Source organism: Pristis pectinata, chromosome 15, assembly GCF_009764475.1.
Source record: "Pristis pectinata isolate sPriPec2 chromosome 15, sPriPec2.1.pri, whole genome shotgun sequence".
Taxonomy (NCBI): domain Eukaryota; kingdom Metazoa; phylum Chordata; class Chondrichthyes; order Rhinopristiformes; family Pristidae; genus Pristis; species Pristis pectinata.
In genome coordinates, this window is record NC_067419.1 from 46788840 (window position 1) to 46806150 (window position 17311).

Genomic DNA, 17311 nt, shown 5'->3' on the forward strand with positions numbered 1-17311 from the left:
AATTCATTACACAGTGCAGTTACATTGAGTTAGTACAGAGTGCATTGAGGTAGTACAGGTAAAAACAATAAGGTAAAAACAATGTAAAAACAATAACAATAACAGGTAAAAAACAATAACAATAACAAAACAAAGGGTCACAGCTACAAAGAAAGTGCATTGCAATAAGGTGCGAGGTCACAACAAGGTAGATCGTGAGGTCAGAGTCCATCTCATCGTATAAGGGAACAGTTCAATAGTCTTATCACAGTGGGATAGAAGCTGTCCTTAAGCCTGGTGGTACGTGCTCACAGGCTCCTGTATCTTCTACCTGATGGCAGAAGCTTTTCACTGTATCACGGTACAAGTGATAATAATAAACCAATTGGCTGCTGTAAATTGCCCCTAGTGGGCAGATGTGTGGTAGAATCTGGGAGGTTTGTTATAACAGTGGGGTCATGAGGTGAATAAAATGGGATTAGTGTAAAGGATGGTTGACAGTGCAGACGAGATCCGGTGCAGACCTGATTCCATGCTGCACAAAGCCAGTGCTCCAGGACTGTTTCCCAGGAAGGTCTCTGCTCGAATCAGTTTCTGGCCCAGAAACACCTAGATATTTGCAATCTCATCCTTGGCTTCAAATCCCTCCCTCCCTCTCTCTGCAGTCATATCTCTCATATAACACAGGAGACCATTTGGCCCATCGATTCCATGCCAGCTCTCAGAGCAATCCTTTCAATCCCATTCACCCCCTATTTTTTTCCCTGTAACCTATCTCCTTTCACACGGCCATCATCTCCACCCTGATTTTCCCACCACCCACCTACATAAGCGGTAGTTCACAGTAGCTAATTAACTGAGAAGCCAGCACACCTTTAGGATGTGGCAGGAAACCAAAGCGCCAAGGGCAAATCCACACAGTCACAGCAAGAACAGGGGTAGGTTCAGAAGAGACATGAGGGGTAAGTTTTTTACTCAGAGAGTGGTGGATGCCTGGAAAGTGTTGCCTGATAGGGTGGTGGAGGCAAATTCATTGGAGGCTTTTAAGAGGGGCTTGGATGGGCACATCAATGAGAGGAAAATAGAGGGATATGGGCATTCTGTAGGTAGGAGTGAATAGCTATGTCAGCACGACATTGTGGGCCAAAGGGCCTGTTCTGTGCTGTACTGTTCTATGAACTATGTTAACATGTAAACTCCACACAGGCAGCACCCAAGGTCAGCACTGTACCCAGGTCTCTTGAGCAGTGAGGCAGCAGCACTAACTGCTGAACCACGGGCCAACCCTCTAACATCTCTACAACCCTCCAACACTGACCTCCTGATCATGTCGAAACTGTTGGTCTACTCTTATGACCCATGCTTTCATTAGCCTGGGCAATAAGCTCTTAACATCTCCACCTCACCTTCTACCTTCAAGATGTTCCTCAAGGCATCCTCCTTGACCAAAGCTGTGGTCATCTCTCCCAGTGCTGACTTTGGTTTTGATCGTTGTCTGATGGTTCTCCCAGCTTCGGATGATTAAAGGTGCCGTAGATATGGACGTTGTTGGTGATGTTCAATGGTCTTTCTTGTGCTTCACACCACAGCTAATCGTGGGGATTATTCAAGCTGCTGAGCTTCCAGCCCTCGACATGGGAGGCACATCCGATCCCTACGTGAAGGTCTTCCTCCTGCCCGACAAGAAAAAGAAGTACGAGACTAAAGTCCACCGGAAGACCTTGAACCCAGTTTTTAATGAGTCCTTCATCTTCAAGGTAATCTTTTCTTGTTCTTGCATCCCAACTGAATTTGTTCTGGGCTTGGTCTCTGGTTGCACCATGAAATATTTATCACCCAGGGTTGTGTCAACAAGTAATTAAATGGCACAGAGCACAGAAGGAGGTCATTTTGTCCAGGTAAGCTGTGCTAGTGCTTATCCCTCAAACCAGTTACCTCCCATCCCTCTCTATCTCACCAATTCCATCCCTTTCTCCCTTCCCATACCTGCACTACTGTGAACATTTTTGATCCCCTGATTTAAGGAGGGACATACTTGCATCGACCAGTATAAACTTGAGGGGTTTACTTCTATGCTGCTAGAGAATACGACAATATAACAGTTCACAGACAGCCCACTGGTTGTTTCATGAAGACCAATTGGTCATATTGGGCTTATACGCATGAGAGTAAAAACGAGTCAGAGATGGTCTTACTGCAACATAAGATTCTGAGGGAGATTGACAGGCCAGATGCTGAGAAGAAGTTTTCCCTGGTGGGGGTGTCTAGGATGAGTTGGTCATAAGTTTAACACTGTGCCCGGTCCATCATGGACACAGCCCTCCCACCACTGACAGCAGCTACAGGAGGCGCTGCCTCAAGAAGGCAGCATCTATCATCAAGGATCCCTACCATCCAAGTCATGCCTCTTCTCACTGCTTCCGTCAGGCAGGAGGTACAGAAGCCCGAAGTCCCACACCACCAGGTTCAGGAACCGCTACTTTCCTACAACCATCAGGTTCTTGAATGGACCTTCACAACCCTAACCCTGCCTCAGCAACGGAACACTACACGCCACCTCTTGCACTACGTGGACTTGGCTCTGACTGTGTTTCCTTTTTGCACTAATATCTTGTTTTGCACAGTTTTGTTTTGTCTTCACTCTCTTGTATAATTTATGTATAATTGTATGTGACACAACTCTGGGTGATAAGTATTTCACAGTGCCATCAGCAACCAAGCCCAGAATGGCCTGTGTTATCTGTACCTACATGCCAATGCTGCAAGCAAGTTTTTCATTATACCTGTATCTCACCGTACTTGGGCACATGACAAGAAACTCGACTTGAATAAGACGGAGACGAGAAGGAAATTCTTCTGTCTGTGGGTTGTATATGTTTGGAATTCTCCAGCCAGAGATATCTGGAGGCAGAATTATTGCATATATTGGAAACAGTTGTGCTACAGAGGAGCCAAGGGGAGCAGGGAGCAGGAAGGAGAATGGAGCTGAGGTTGTGTTGAACGGTGAAGGAGAGGTTGCCTAACACCATCTCCAACTTCTTATGTTCTTTACTCTTTCACCTGCCAGAGTCCCAAACTTCGGAATCCTCCCCGTGCCTCTCCCAGTCGCTCCCCAATAACCTGCTACTTTTGATCCACCTCTTTGAAGAGGCTCTTGGTCTTCTGTTATAATGTGGCTCAGCATCACTCCTTTTTTGTTAACACCCTTTGATGCAACTTGGGACATCTTGCTATATTGAAGTTGACTAAATAATAGGAAGATAGTGTTGCTGTTCCTGTATTTTCTCACACTGGGATCTGAACTAAAGAAGAAGGTGCTTATTTTCCATTTATCACTATTTTTCATTCACACTTGCAATGATGTATAAGGGCATGATGGAAAGGGTCACTTGAAATAAATAGCAAACTAGACTCGACACATTATACCCTGAAAGCAAAATATTAACTGCCAGAACATCTTGTTAGTGAATGGTGTGTCCAGGAGAGATTGACAAATAATCTGCCACCTCACTTAATATTTAAATGTGTTGATTGCTACTGTGGATACAAATATGAATGGATTTATAATGAGACAAATGACTCAACCCCATGAGAAAGAATTTCCATCAGATTTCTCTCTTGCTCTCTCTCTCTATCTCAGTCTCAAAAGCCTTATTATAGAAAGCCGCATCTCATGAGTTTTGTTTCTGGCACATTGCAAGTACTTGCAACCCCAGCTCCCCGCCAAAACAATACAGCGAAATAAAGGCAGTCAGTGAGTTGTAGAATCATCAGCTTGTGGAGCTCAGTCAGTGAGTGCTTTAACCACACTCCCGCTCCCCCCACCAACCCAACCCCTCCTGTTCTGCTCCCCTGAAGGTGAGAGTCAGAGTCACCAGCACAGAAACAGGCCCTTCGGCCCACCAGGTCCATGCTAACCATCGTACTCAGCTATACCAATCCATTTACCAGTACTTGATTCATATCCTTCTATGCCTCGGCAATTCTAGTGTTCATCGAGGTAGTTAGAGGTTGTGAGACTCTGCCTCCACCACTGTCTCAGGCAGTGTGTTCCACTCTCTGGGTGAAAACATTCCTCCTCTCACCCTCTGGCACCTCACCGTAAAGTTGTGGAGTTGCCCACTGGGTTAGGAAGGCAGACTCTTTGAATTTTTATAGGGCAGGGGAAGGTAGATTCCTATTTATAATACAGGGGGTGGAAGGTTATTGGAGATTAGACAGGGAGGTGGAGTTAAGATTACAATCAGATTAGCCACGATCTTATTAAATGTCAGAGCAGCCGAGTGCTCCTGTGCCTAATATTTGTCTATTCCCCTTTGAGTATTTAACCAGCTATTATTTTGGAAGTCCACAGTGAATCTTCTTTCAGGCTGTGTAGACTGGATCACAGCTGTGCACAGAAGGAGGTCATTCAGCCCATTAACTTTAGGTTATGCTGCATCCCAACTATTGGTCTAAAAAGCATCCTTCTGCAATTGTTCTCCACTTTAACAATGCCATGCATTTTCTTTTGTATAAGTTGGCACATGTGCAGTATCTAAGGCCAAGGCTGTAATAAAGTTCAGTTCTAGTTTATTAAACATACACAGGGTACAAATATCATGAACATTAGCTTTTCGCAGAAGCAGAACAGTACATTACAAGATGAGGACAAACATAAGTTAATATAAACAAATTAATATAAATTATACATAACTTATATGTGTGCAAGAAACTAAATGACAACAACACTAGTTCATGATTGAGAGAGAGAAAAGGGAGAATATATACAGTCTGAGGCAGTGTTAGGGTGTTTCAGGTGGGTTCAAGAACCTGACAGCAGTGGGGAAGAAGCTGTTGTTGAACCTTGAGGTGTGGGTCTTCAGGCTCCTGTACCTCCTGCCTGATGGCAGCATCGAGAAGAGGGCACGGCCCGGATGGTGGGGGTTCCTGATGGTGGATGTCGCCTTCCTGAGACATTGTAGATGTCCTCGTTGGTGGGGAGAGCTGTACCCGTGAAGGAACTGGCTGAGTCCCAACACTCTCTGCAGCCTCTTGTGTTCCTGTACATTGGAGTTTCAGCAGGTAGTCTCCACTTTGCTTGAGAGTCATAGAGCAATACAGATACAGGCCCTTCGGCCCAACCAGTCCATGCCGACCACGGCGCCCACCCAGCTAGTCCCAATTTCCTGCGTTCGGCCCATATCCCTCCAAGCCCCGCCCCTCCATGTACCTATCCAAGTGCTTCTTAAATGATACTGTTGTACCTGCCTCACCCACTTCCTCTGGCAGCTCGTTCCATACACTCACCACCCTCTGCGTGAAAAACTTGCCCCTCAGATCCCTTTTAAATCTTTCCCCTCTCACCCTAAACCTATACCCCCTAGTTTTGGACTCCTCTACCCTGGGGAAAAGACCATCCACCTTATCTATGCCCCTCATAATTTTAAACACTTCTATCAGGTCGTCCCTCATTCTCCTACGTTCCAAGGAATAAAGTCCCAGCCTGACCAACCTCTCCCTATAACTCAGGCCCTCCAGTCCTGGCAACATCCTCGTAAATCATTTCTGCTAACTAGCAATGCTTGCAGTTAATCACTAACTCAGGAGCTAAATCCTTAAGAGTTTAACACTCATAGGTCCAGCAGGTAACACCTTCTCAAGAGTCCACCTGTAACTGGTAGCGAGGGTTTCTGCTTCCACCACCCATCTAAACAGTGAGTTTGTTACCTCCACCGTTCTAGGGAGATACAAAGTAAAATTATATTAAATCTTCCGCTAGAATGATAAGAATCTGAGCCAGGGTGAACTGTGAGGGCCTATTCCCCAAAGCAGAGAAGTCCGTAAATCTAGTGCAAAGATTTAAGTTCATCGAAGTTGAGCAAAGAAATTGTTTCACATGCCCAGCATAGTTATGATGAACCAGATGCCCTCCTTCACTCCTGTAACCGTGGAAGTATCTTTGATTCCTTGTCTTACGCTGACACCTGTAGCGTTAACACTTGTTATAGAAGTACAGATCTAAAGCTCCACATCCTACCTCCCGATCGCTTGATATCAGTGCTTTCATCAGATTGATCAATTTCAGAATAAAATTAGGATGGGATTGTGGTGTCTGATCAGTTTAGAAGCATTAATTTGGACTTTGCATAGTAATCAAGGTAAATAATTACTCATTAATTTCCCAGAGTGACAGTTTGAGCGATCCCATACCAGAGGGCATGCATTTAAGGTGAGAGGGGGTAGGTTCAGAACAGACGTGAGGGGTATGTTTTTTTACTCAGAGAGTGGTGGATGCCTGGAATGCGTTGTCTGATAGGGTGGTGAAGGCAAATTCATTGGGGGCTTTTAAGAGGGACTTGGACGGGCACATGAATGAGAGGAAGATGGAGGGATATGGGCGTTCTGTAGGTAGGAGGGATTAGCTACGTCGCCGAAGGGCCTGTTCTGTGCTGTAATGCTCTAAGTTCTATTTTCACTGTTGACAATTAGAAACACAGTAGAGGGCAGATCTTCACAATAATTATTAGAATATATTTTCATGGAATATATGACGTATAAATCCGGGCTTTACAGAAAGTTAGAAGGGAGAGTATCAAAGAGAAATATAACAACACTGTCAAACTTCAATGTTCTTGGTAGTTATGTATAGTCTCAAAGAACTTCAAGAATAAGGAATTCCACATCAGTTGGTGTATTGTCTTCATATAAGTGGTTATTATTTGCAGCAAGATTAGTCACCGATTCAAAATAGGATGGGGGCTGAGTTTGGGGCAAAGGGTTAAATGCGGGGGTTAGTGGGAATAAGGGCCAGGTATCAAATGATATAGGTGCCACTGTATGATTAGCCATGAAACATCAATTGATAACTGCAGCACAGCAGAGATTTCCCAACAAATATTTCTCTCTCTTATGCTTAAATGATAACTTTCAAAGTTTATTGAATCTGCTTCTACTAGCCTTTTGGGCAGAATATCTAAGGAGCCATAGAGTCACAGAGAGGTACGGCAGGGACACAGGATCTTCGGCCCATCGAATTCATGCTGGCCGTCAACATGGAAAACCAGCCTCCCCTGCACTGACTCCGTCTACACTTCCCACTGCCTTGGGAAAGCAGCCAACGTAATCAAGGACCCGTCCCACCCGGACCTTCTCCGTCCCCCCACCTCCCGTTGAGCAAAAGGTACAAAAGCCTGAGAACACGTACCAGCAGGCTCAAGGACAGCATCTATCCCGCTATTATCAGACTTTTAAACAGACCTCTCATACGCTAAAGATGAACTCTTGATCTCCCAATCTACCTTGTCGTGGACCTTGCACTTAATTTGTCTACTTGCACTGCACTTACTCTGTAAATGTAACATTCTGCATCGTTTTTTCCTTTTGAACTACCTCAATGTACTTATGTATGGAATGATCTGTCTGGATGACACACAAACAAAGTTTTTCACTGTATCTTGGTACATGTGACAATAATAAACCAATTACCAATTAGCAGTAATCCAACCCAAGCCCATTTTATTTCCCTCACATCTCCATCAACTTCCCCAGATTCTACCCCTCACCTACTCATTAGGGGCAATTTACAGTGGCCAATTAATCTCCCAATCCATGTGTTCTTTGAGCTGTGGGAGGAAACTGGAGCATCCAGAGGAAACTCGCGCTGTTGCAAGGAGAACGTGTAAAGTCCACACAAACAGGATCGGAGGTCAGGATTGAACCCGGGTCACTGGAACTGTGGCAGCTGTGCTGCCCCTCCTAATCAACTCAACTCAAAGTGTGTTCTAACCTTTTCCCTGGTTCCATTTCCAATCACCTTAAATTGCGATCTTCTGATGTTCACATACCCTGTCTCTTCTCATTTAAAATAAGATAAGATTTCTTCATTAGTCACATGTACATCGAAACACACAGTGAAATGCATCTTTTCTGTAGACTGTTCTGGGGGCAGCCCGCAAGTGTCGCCACGCTTCTGGCACCAACATAGCATGCCACAACTTCTTAACCCGCATGTCTTTGTAATGTGGGAAGAAACCAGAGCACCCGGAGGAAACCCACGCAGACACGGGGAGAACGTACAAACTCCTTACAGACGGCGGTCGGAATTGAACCTGAGTCGCTGGTGCTGTAATAGTGTTATGCTAACTGCTACACTACCGTGCCTGCCCAAATCTTTTCAGGATTTTACACAACTCCATCAAGTTTCCTCTCAACCTTCATTGCTCTCAAGAGGATGACTTTAACTTTGTGAGACAATTCTGAATATAAATTCTGATTGAGGTATATAAGATCATGAGGGGCATAGACAGGTGAAAGCACATCGTCTTTTTCCCAAGGAGGGGGTGCTAAAAACAAGAAGGCAGAGGTTTAAGATCAGAGGCAAGAGACTTTAAAGGGACGTCAGGGGCAGCTTCTTCACACAAAGGGTGGTGCGTATTTGGAATGAGCCGCCAGAAATAGTGGTTGAGGCAGGCACGTTAGCAACACTTAAAAGCCATCTGGATAAGTCCATGGATAGGAGAGGTTGAGAGGGCTATGGACCAAATGCGGGCAGATGGGACTAGCTCACTGGGCAACACTGTCGGCATGGATGAGTTGGGCCGAAGGGCCTGTTTCCGCGCTGTGTGACTCTATGACTCTATAAAGTTGGTGTTTTCATATATTATTAACCAAATTCAAAGGAGGATAAAGATGGAATTGTCTACTGCTTGCTTATTTCTCTCTAATACTGCCCTAATTCATCTCTCTTATCCAGTCAGCATTTAATCAGAAGACACCTAAAGCCATTGAGTCACCCAGACACATCACAGATTCGCTGGTGCTACAGGTTGTGTACAATGATATAGATGCCTCGTTCACCCTGGCTCACGTTTTATTTTCCCATCCAGATTCCATACTCCGAACTCGGGGGGAAAACGCTTGTGATGGCTGTATATGACTTTGATCGATTCTCCAAGCACGACGTCATCGGGGAGGTGAAGGTGCCGATGAACACGGTGGACTTTGGCCATGTCACCGAGGAGTGGCGGGACCTGCAGGGAGCCGAGAAAGAGGAGGTTGGTATTCGAGGCGTCGCTCGAGCAGGCCGAGAGTTAAACGGATCGCAGGTGTCCTTCCACAGAAGTCCTTGCATTGACAATCCACTTCTAAAACCCCCCAGTTAAAGAGGTAGACAGATAGGAAGACCAACTTGGGACCACCCCTCCCACTCCTGGTTCTGGGATGCACCAGTATTTGATTCAGTGCAGGACAGAGGGAGTGCTGCATTGCCAGAGATACTGTCATTTTATTGAGACCCTAAGAAGGGAGTTTTATCCAAGAGAAAGATAAGTACATGGATAGCAAAGGTTTCGAGGAATATGGGCCAAACATGGGCAAATGAGATTAGCTTAGATGGGCCCCATGGTCGGCATGGATGAGTTGGGCCGAATGGCCTGTTTCTGTGCTGTATAACTCTATGACTGGTGAGAGATGAGAGGTTTAATAGAAACCTGAGGGGCAACATTCTTCACCCAGAGGGTGGTCCGTATATGGAACGAGCAACGAGCTGCCAGAGAAAGTGGTTGAGGCAGGTACATTGGAGATGCAAGAAAGACTGCAGATGCTGGAAATCAAGAGCGACACACAAAAAGCTGGAGGAGCTCAGCGGGTCAGGCAGCATCTGTGGAGGGAAATGAACAGTCAACGTTCAGTCCAAGACTCTTTAGCTGAACTGGCAGGTTCATTGACAACATTTAAAAGGTACTTGGACAGGTACATGGATGAGAAAGGTTTAGAGGGATACAGGCCAAACACGGGCAAATGGGACTAGCTTAGAAGGGAATCTTGGTCAGCATAGACCAGTTGGGCTGAAGGGCCTGTTTCCACCATCTGCTTACATCTTTGACTGGAGGTTTCAGAGATGGATTTTCATTGCAAAGGCTGGCTGTATGACTCTCTGACTCTAATGAGAAAAAAAGGTTCCACTGCAAAGATCTGGCCAGACAGCATCTATGGAGGGACCTATTCTCCCTCCATAGATGCCGCCTGACCTACTGAGTTCCTCCAGCGTTTTGTGTGTTGCTCCAGGTTCCAGCATCTGCAGAATCTTGTGTCCCCACTGCAAAGATCCCTGGTCAAATTTTCTCCCTCAAATGGGTGATTGTTTGACCTGACGTTTTTTGTAGTGTGTTGGATCTTTCTCTTGTGAAATGCCTTTTGTCCTTGCATGGGACTTGGAGGTTTGTAGCCCCAGAAATGCTTACAATTCACTGGAAAGCAGGAAGACCGGGTTTATTACTGGATAAGGCATCAAGAGGTGGGGTAGGTCTGCCCAATAAATGTGACCTTGTTGAATCCCCCAACGTTCTGAGATGCTGGGAGGGTGTGTCATCAGGCTTTAAGAGCCTAGAACTAGGGTGAGCATTCCACAATTTAAGGTGGAGGTAAAGAGGAATATTTTCATTTGGAGGATCATGAATCTTTGGAATTTGTTCAGACAATAATACCATAAGATCTAGGAGCAGATTTAACCCCCCTTACCAATCGAGAATCTATCAATCTCGGCCTTAAATACACCCAATGACTTGGCCTCCACAGCCTTCTGTGGCAACGAATTTCACAGATGAACCACCCTCTGGCTGAAGAAATTCCTCCTCATCTCTGTTGTAAAGAGACATCCCTTCATTCTGAGGCTGTGCCCTCAGATCCTAGATTCTCCTGCTAATGGATACACCCTCTCCACATTCACTCTATCCAGGCCTTTCAGTATCTGGTAGGTTTCGATGAGATCCCCCCTTCATCCTTCTGAACTCCATCGAGTACAGGCCCAGAGAGATCAAACGCTCCTCATGTATTAAGCCTTTCATTCCTGGGATCATTCTTGTGAACATAACGTAGAGGGCTGTGGATCCTTACAACCGAAGGCTGGAGCTGGAGAGTATGAAAAGCAGAAGATGTGAGCACTTGGTGAGAAAGGGGGTGATCATCGAGTCATAGAACATAGAAATAGGCTCTCCACACCACCAAATCCACTCCAACCATCTACACTAATCCTACTTACCCTCTCAGAGTCAGAATCCATTTGGTGGATGCCATTTTGGATGTGAAGGATTTGTATGGAGGGAGAACTTTAAGGAGGATGGGTCACCTGCTGGGGCAACTTAGAGTCAACCACATCACTGTGGGTCTGGAGTCACCTGTAGCCCAGACAACATAAGGTCAGCAGGTTTGCATGCAAGATGGATGATGTCTTGGTCATTGTAACTGTGTGTGGAAGCAGTGTGGTTCTACGGGACAGAAGAGTGGTGTGGTGCTTTGTAACAATGGCACGGACATTCCATAAACAAACTGATGAGGAAGATAGGTAGGGTAAGGTAGTATCATGAGGATCTTTTTTCCCTTAGTGGGGTTGTCCAAAACAAGAGGGCATAGGTATAAGGTTTAGAGGGGATCAGAGGAGGAATTTTTTTCACACAAAGAGTGGTTAGAATCTGGACCGTTCTGCCCGAAGAGGTGGCGGATGCAGACACCCTCACGCTTAAGCCAAGCACTTGAATCACCAAAGCATAGAAGACTCTGGACCAAACCTGGGTAAATAGGACTAGTATAGATAAGTACAATGGTCAGCATAGACATAATGGGCCGAAGGGCCAGTTTCTGTGCTGTACAATTCTGTGAATATTTAGTCTGCCACAGCAGCTCGAAAACTTATACAGTTTAAGTGTTCTAACTTGTAACTGAACCACTACTGCGTTTGATGTACACGTCCCATGCCTGATTATGCCTTAAGCATTTGTAAAAACATTAGAATCACCATGATTTTAATTCCATATTTGCTTAATTAACTGAATTTAATTTCTCCTGCTGCTGTAGTGGGATTTGAACATTTCTTCATCAATAGGCCTCAGGATTACCATGGAACCGCTATGCTGCTTGCCCAGAAATTGCCATTAATACAGATCGGAGAGGCCGTGTACAAGATCACACAAATTACTTAATATTTATGAACTCAGCAGAGCCCTGTTTTATTCCTTTGTTCTGTGTCTGTCCTGTGCTGTCAGGGTAAAATTGACAGGAATATAAAGGCAAATCCATTTAATTGTTCTCCTTTTTGTCTTGTTATTAATAAGCCCTCATATTGAATTTAATTTCACCAGTTTTATAATGGCTTTTTTTCTCGATCACTTGAAGGTGCTCTGACAGAGTAGACTCCTGATCAAATTATTGTTGTCATGGGCAATGATATTCGCAAACATCCACAACAAAAACTAATTTTCCTTTATCTAGGAACCTACGTGCACCAGCCAAGCATAACAGAAGCATTAAGCAGTAAAGACCAAAGGGAGCTTAGTGGAGAACAAGGAGAGGCAATGGGAGAGAGGGCAAGAGAGGGCTGAAGGCATGAGTGATAGAGAAAGTGGAAGGTTGGGAGGGAGGGAGAGGGGAGGGAGGGAGAGTGCAGTGAGTAGGAGGGAGCAAGCTGGAGGGTTAGAGGCAAAGAGAGAGGGTGGGAGCAAAGAGGGAAAGAAGGAAGCAAGAGAAAAAAAGGACATGGAAAGGAGAACCGCTAAATAGAGAGAGACAGAGAGAGAGGAGAGAAGGGCAAAGTTATGAAGACAGAGAGAAGAAGGGATCAAAATGAAATGGGAAAAGAGAGGATTGAAGGATTGACTGTGTCCATCCCGTGTGGGTTTGACACTGAACTGCTTGTTGAGGTATTTTTGAGGCCAAAGTTTCGTGTGAGTCTGGAGTCAAATATAGACCAAAATGATTACAGATGTTGCAAAATGCAGACTGCTGGAAGAGCTCAGCAGGTCAAGCAGCATCTGTGGAGGCAGAAGGATGATCAAGATCCTGCATCAGGACTGAGAGTGTAGAAGGAAGACAGCCAATTTTTCAGGGTGTGGATATCATTTATGATTCATCCCCATTGCTTCATCTAAAACACAGCATCCTTGGTGGCACAGCACTCCCTCAGCACCACACCTCGGAGATACCTATCTGGAGAGACTAATCTGCTAACGTAGAGGTGGGAGTGGTATCACCGATGCCCTTGGTGGGGCTCTGGAAGCTGGGGATCAGGTTACCAGAGGTGAAGGAACCCTGAAATCCGGGAGGATGGAAACACTCGATGAGAGGGAAAGAATTCATGTTTTGAGGAGAGATCGGATGGGCCGGTGGAGGCAGAAGGGTGACCATGAGGGACGTGGATCGGTTAGATGGTCGGAAACTCTTTCCCATGGCAAAGGTTTCTAAAACTAGGAGCCATGGTTTACATAAGGGGTAAGAGTTTTAAAAGGGATCTGAGAAAGAATTTTTTCATGCAGAGGGTGGTTGGAATCTGGAACGCAGTGCCTGAGGGGGTGGTGGAGATACAGACTCTCACAGCATTTAAGAGACTAGCACTTGAATCACCAAGGTATGGAAGGCTACGGACCAAGTACTGGTAAATGGGATGAGTGTAGATGGGACTTGAAGGCCAGCATGGGCTGAAGGGCCTGTTTCTGTCCTATCAGAATTTTGAAATAGGAGCAATGTCAGGGCAGGAAGAGGTGTGTGAACAGGATTTGCTGCACTTATTACCAGCGAGAAACTTAATAGCTCAGGCATTGACTAATCTCATCCTGAAACCCTGATGTTTGTGTTCACAGCAAGAGAAGCTGGGCGATATTTGTTTCTCCCTCCGCTACGTCCCGACTGCTGGGAAATTGACTGTTGTCATCCTGGAGGCAAAGAACCTGAAGAAGATGGATGTGGGAGGTTTATCAGGTAGGCAATGATATACGGCAGTTCTGTTTCAAGCAGCAGCATCAAATCTGACAAGGTGCAGCCCTGTAACCTTTAGTGTGAGGGCCCCTGGCTAGAAGGGAAAAGGGAATTTCATGGAGTCATTACCATGAGGAAAGTCTGACCACGGTAGGAGTGCATTGGAAAGAAGACCAGTTACGTTAAGTGGGGAGAACTTTGGTTTGTCACACTTCAGTACTGGGATCAGTTCTAATCTCTTATAAAAAGGATTTACAAGCTTTCCCATTAAAGGCGAGATCATCGAGTGAGGTTGGAACGGAGCAAGCTCCATCACTGGAGAACCATGGCAAGGAAATTGTCTCATTGTCCTCACCTTATTTTTCAATGCCTTCCTCGGTCTCTCCCCTCCCTGCCTCATAACTTTTTTCACTTCTACAACCCTCCCTGCTCACCTCTAATTCTGTCCTCTTGATCCTTCCTGATTTCCATCTCTCCTCTGTTGCTCCAGACCCTGGAATTCTCTCCCTAAACTTCTCCACCTCTCCTTCAGAATAAAACTTACTTCTCCGAGCAAACTATCATCACCTGCCTGACTGTCCCCATGGCAAATGGCAAATCTTGTCCAATTTGTACCTTGAGATGCTGCAATATGTAATAAGTGCCAGTGGAAATATGTTAGAGTACGTTTTGAATGATACATTGGATTTTCCAGTGACTGATTAAATTTATTATTTACCCCATGGTGTTAATCCTGATTTAAGAGTATGACCTTAACCAAGCATCAATTAATCAAAAGATTCTTCAGAGCCGTAAGCACTCATAATGGAACTTGTCATAGCAAATAAATGACCTCTTTAACCTGACCAGGAAGGCAACTAGAAAATATTTTTCCATTGCAAATCACATTACTTGCGGCAACAATGTGGATGGTCTGAACACAGCTCTTGACATTTTGACAAGGGAATGGTCCTGATTAACCTGACCCAGTAATAAGATTAGCAAACACAAATTCTCTTGTTAATGGGCTGCAAGCAGAGGACCTGGATAGAAGCAATCAACTGTCTGAGACAAATGTCTTCATCGCAAAACTTTAACTAATCCAGTTATGGGTTTCAACTTCAGGGAATGTGAGTCATTGCAAATTAGGCTGAGAGTCAAATCTTTTTTCTCCCACCAAAACACAAGTAGGTTCTTGAGTTCTAACTGGCATCAGTCATGGATGAGTAGCTGGGACCCTTGCCCCACTGTTAGAAGTTGTTCTAGAGTCTGCTTTGGAGATATGTACCAGCCCGAGTGACTCTGGTGTCAGTGCTGAGGAAGTGCTACACTGTGGGAAATGTTGTCCTTCAGTTGAGGTGTAAGACCTGAACCTGAGGGCAGGCATGGTAGTGTAGCGGTTAGCATAACGCTATTACAGCGCCAGCGACGCAGGTTCAATTCCCACTGCTGTCTGTAAGGAGTTTGTACGTTCTCCCCGTGACTGCATGGGTTTCCTCTGGGTGCTCCGGTTTCCTCCCACATTCCAAAGATGTACGGGTTAGGAAGTTGTGGGCATGCTATGTTGGCGCCGGAAGCGTGGCGACACTTGCGGTCTGCCCCCAGAACACTCTACGCACATAGATTCATTTCACTGTGTGTTTCGATGTACATGTGACTAATAAAGATATCTTATAAAACCAAAGACTTACCTGAAGTCCTTTGCCAATAACTTCAGATTAAGACTATGGGGAGAATAAAATTGGCTTAGTGTAATGATGGTCCGCAGAGAGTCAATGGGCCAAAATCCCTCCATGTGGAACCTCTCCTCTGCAGCCTCTCCAAGAGTTGACACCCAGTTCAGAGTTCAGCCAGTTTTGATGTACAGAGGGATCTTTGATGTACAGAGGGATCTTGGGGTCCAGGTCCATACCTCCCTGAAAGAGGCTGCACAAGTTGATAGGGTAGGAAAAAGGACATATGGTACGCTTGCCTTTATTAGTCAAAGTATTGAGTTCAAGATTCAGAAAGTTATGTTGCAGCTTTATAAAATTTTGGTTAGGCCGCATCTAGAGTACTGCATTCAATTTGGTCGCCCTATTATGGGAAAGATGTAGGGGCTTTGCAGAGGGTGCAGAAGAGGTTTACCAGGATGCTGCCTGGATTAGAGGGCATGTGCTATAAGAAGAGATTGGACAAACTGGGGTCGTTTTCTCTGGAGTGTCAGAGGCTGAGGGGAGACCTGATAGTAATTTATAAGATTATAAGGGGCATAGATAGACTAGACAGGCAGTATCTTTTTCCCAGGGTCGAAATGTCTGATACTAGAGGGCATGCATTCGAGGTGAGAAGGGGAGTTCAAAGGAGGTGTGCGGGACAAGTTTTTTACACAGAGAGTGATGGGTGTCTAGAATGCGCTGCCAGGGGTGGGGGTGGAGGCAAATATGATAGAGGCATTTAAGAGGCTCTTAGATAGTCACGTGAATGTGCAGAGAATGGAGGGATATGGACCATGTGCAGGCAGAAGGGACTAGTTTAGTAGGTTTTTAATTCCTAGTTTAATTAGTTCGGCACAACATTGTGGGCTGAAGGGCCTGTTCCTGTGCTGTACTGTTCTGTGTCCTATGTTCTAGTTCAGAACTGATCACCAATTGGTGAAACATTGGATAAATTACAGTCAGTTTGCACATAGCAAGCTCCCACAAATAGCAGTGTGATAATGACTGGATCATCTATTTTTCATGGTGAGGGTTAAGGGATAAATTTTGGCCTGGAACTGGGGAGAAGGTTTCTTCAAAGTGACACTAATGGGTTATTTGGAAGTAGAGAGACCCTCAGTATAAAACTTTGATTGACGGTGTGGTTCTTCTCTAGTTCCATGTCGGTGTAGTAACAGGGACTTTTGGTTAGTAAGTTTGCAGATGACATGAAAGTGGGTGTTGTCGTTGACAGGGAAGATGGTTCTCAAGATTTATAGAGAGAATTTGATCAGCTGGGTAAGTCGGACGAGGAATGGCAAATGGAGTTTAATTTGGATAAGTGTGAGGTGTTGCATTTTGGGAAGACAAATAAGGGTAGGACTTTCACAGTGAACAGTAGTGCTCTGGGGAGTGTTGTAGAACAGAGGGACCTTGGAGTACAAGTACATGGTACCCTGAAAGTGGCATCACAGGTAGACAGGGTGGTGAAGAAGGCTTTTGGCACACTGGCCTTCATCAGTCAGGGCATAAGAGTATAGGAGTTGGAATGTTATGTTGCAGTTGTACAAGGTCTTGGTGAAGCTGTATTTGAAATAATGTGTTCAGTTTTGGTCAACCTGCTACAGGAAAGATCCAATTAAACTGGAAAGAGTGAAGAGGAGATTTACAAAGATTTTGCCAGGACTCGAGGGATTGAATTATAGACCAAGATTGAGCAGGTTGGGACTTTATTCATTGGATTGTGGGAGAATGAGGGTTGATCTTATAGAGATGTATAAAACCATGAGGGGAATAGATAGGGTGAATGCACACAGTCTTTTCCCCAGGGTCGGGGAATCAAGAACTAGAGGGCACAGGTTTAAGGCGAGGGGGGAGAGATTTAATAGGAACCTGAGTGGCAACTTTTTCAACCAGAGGGTGGTCAGTGCATGAAATGAGCTGCCAGAGGA

At 45.2% G+C, this 17311-nt stretch overlaps 1 protein-coding gene across 2 annotated transcripts in view; it reads left to right on the forward strand.

Moving 5' to 3' along the window:
* Positions 1 to 17311, forward strand: part of syt1a (synaptotagmin Ia) — a 481231-nt gene that overhangs the window by 452051 nt on the left and 11869 nt on the right. For both annotated transcript variants that reach the window (XM_052030629.1, XM_052030628.1), the window contains exons 6-8: positions 1569 to 1736; positions 8847 to 9014; positions 13590 to 13707. In XM_052030629.1, the coding sequence (XP_051886589.1) occupies positions 1569 to 1736; positions 8847 to 9014; positions 13590 to 13707 (454 nt within the window). The remainder of the gene's footprint in view (positions 1 to 1568; positions 1737 to 8846; positions 9015 to 13589; positions 13708 to 17311) is intronic.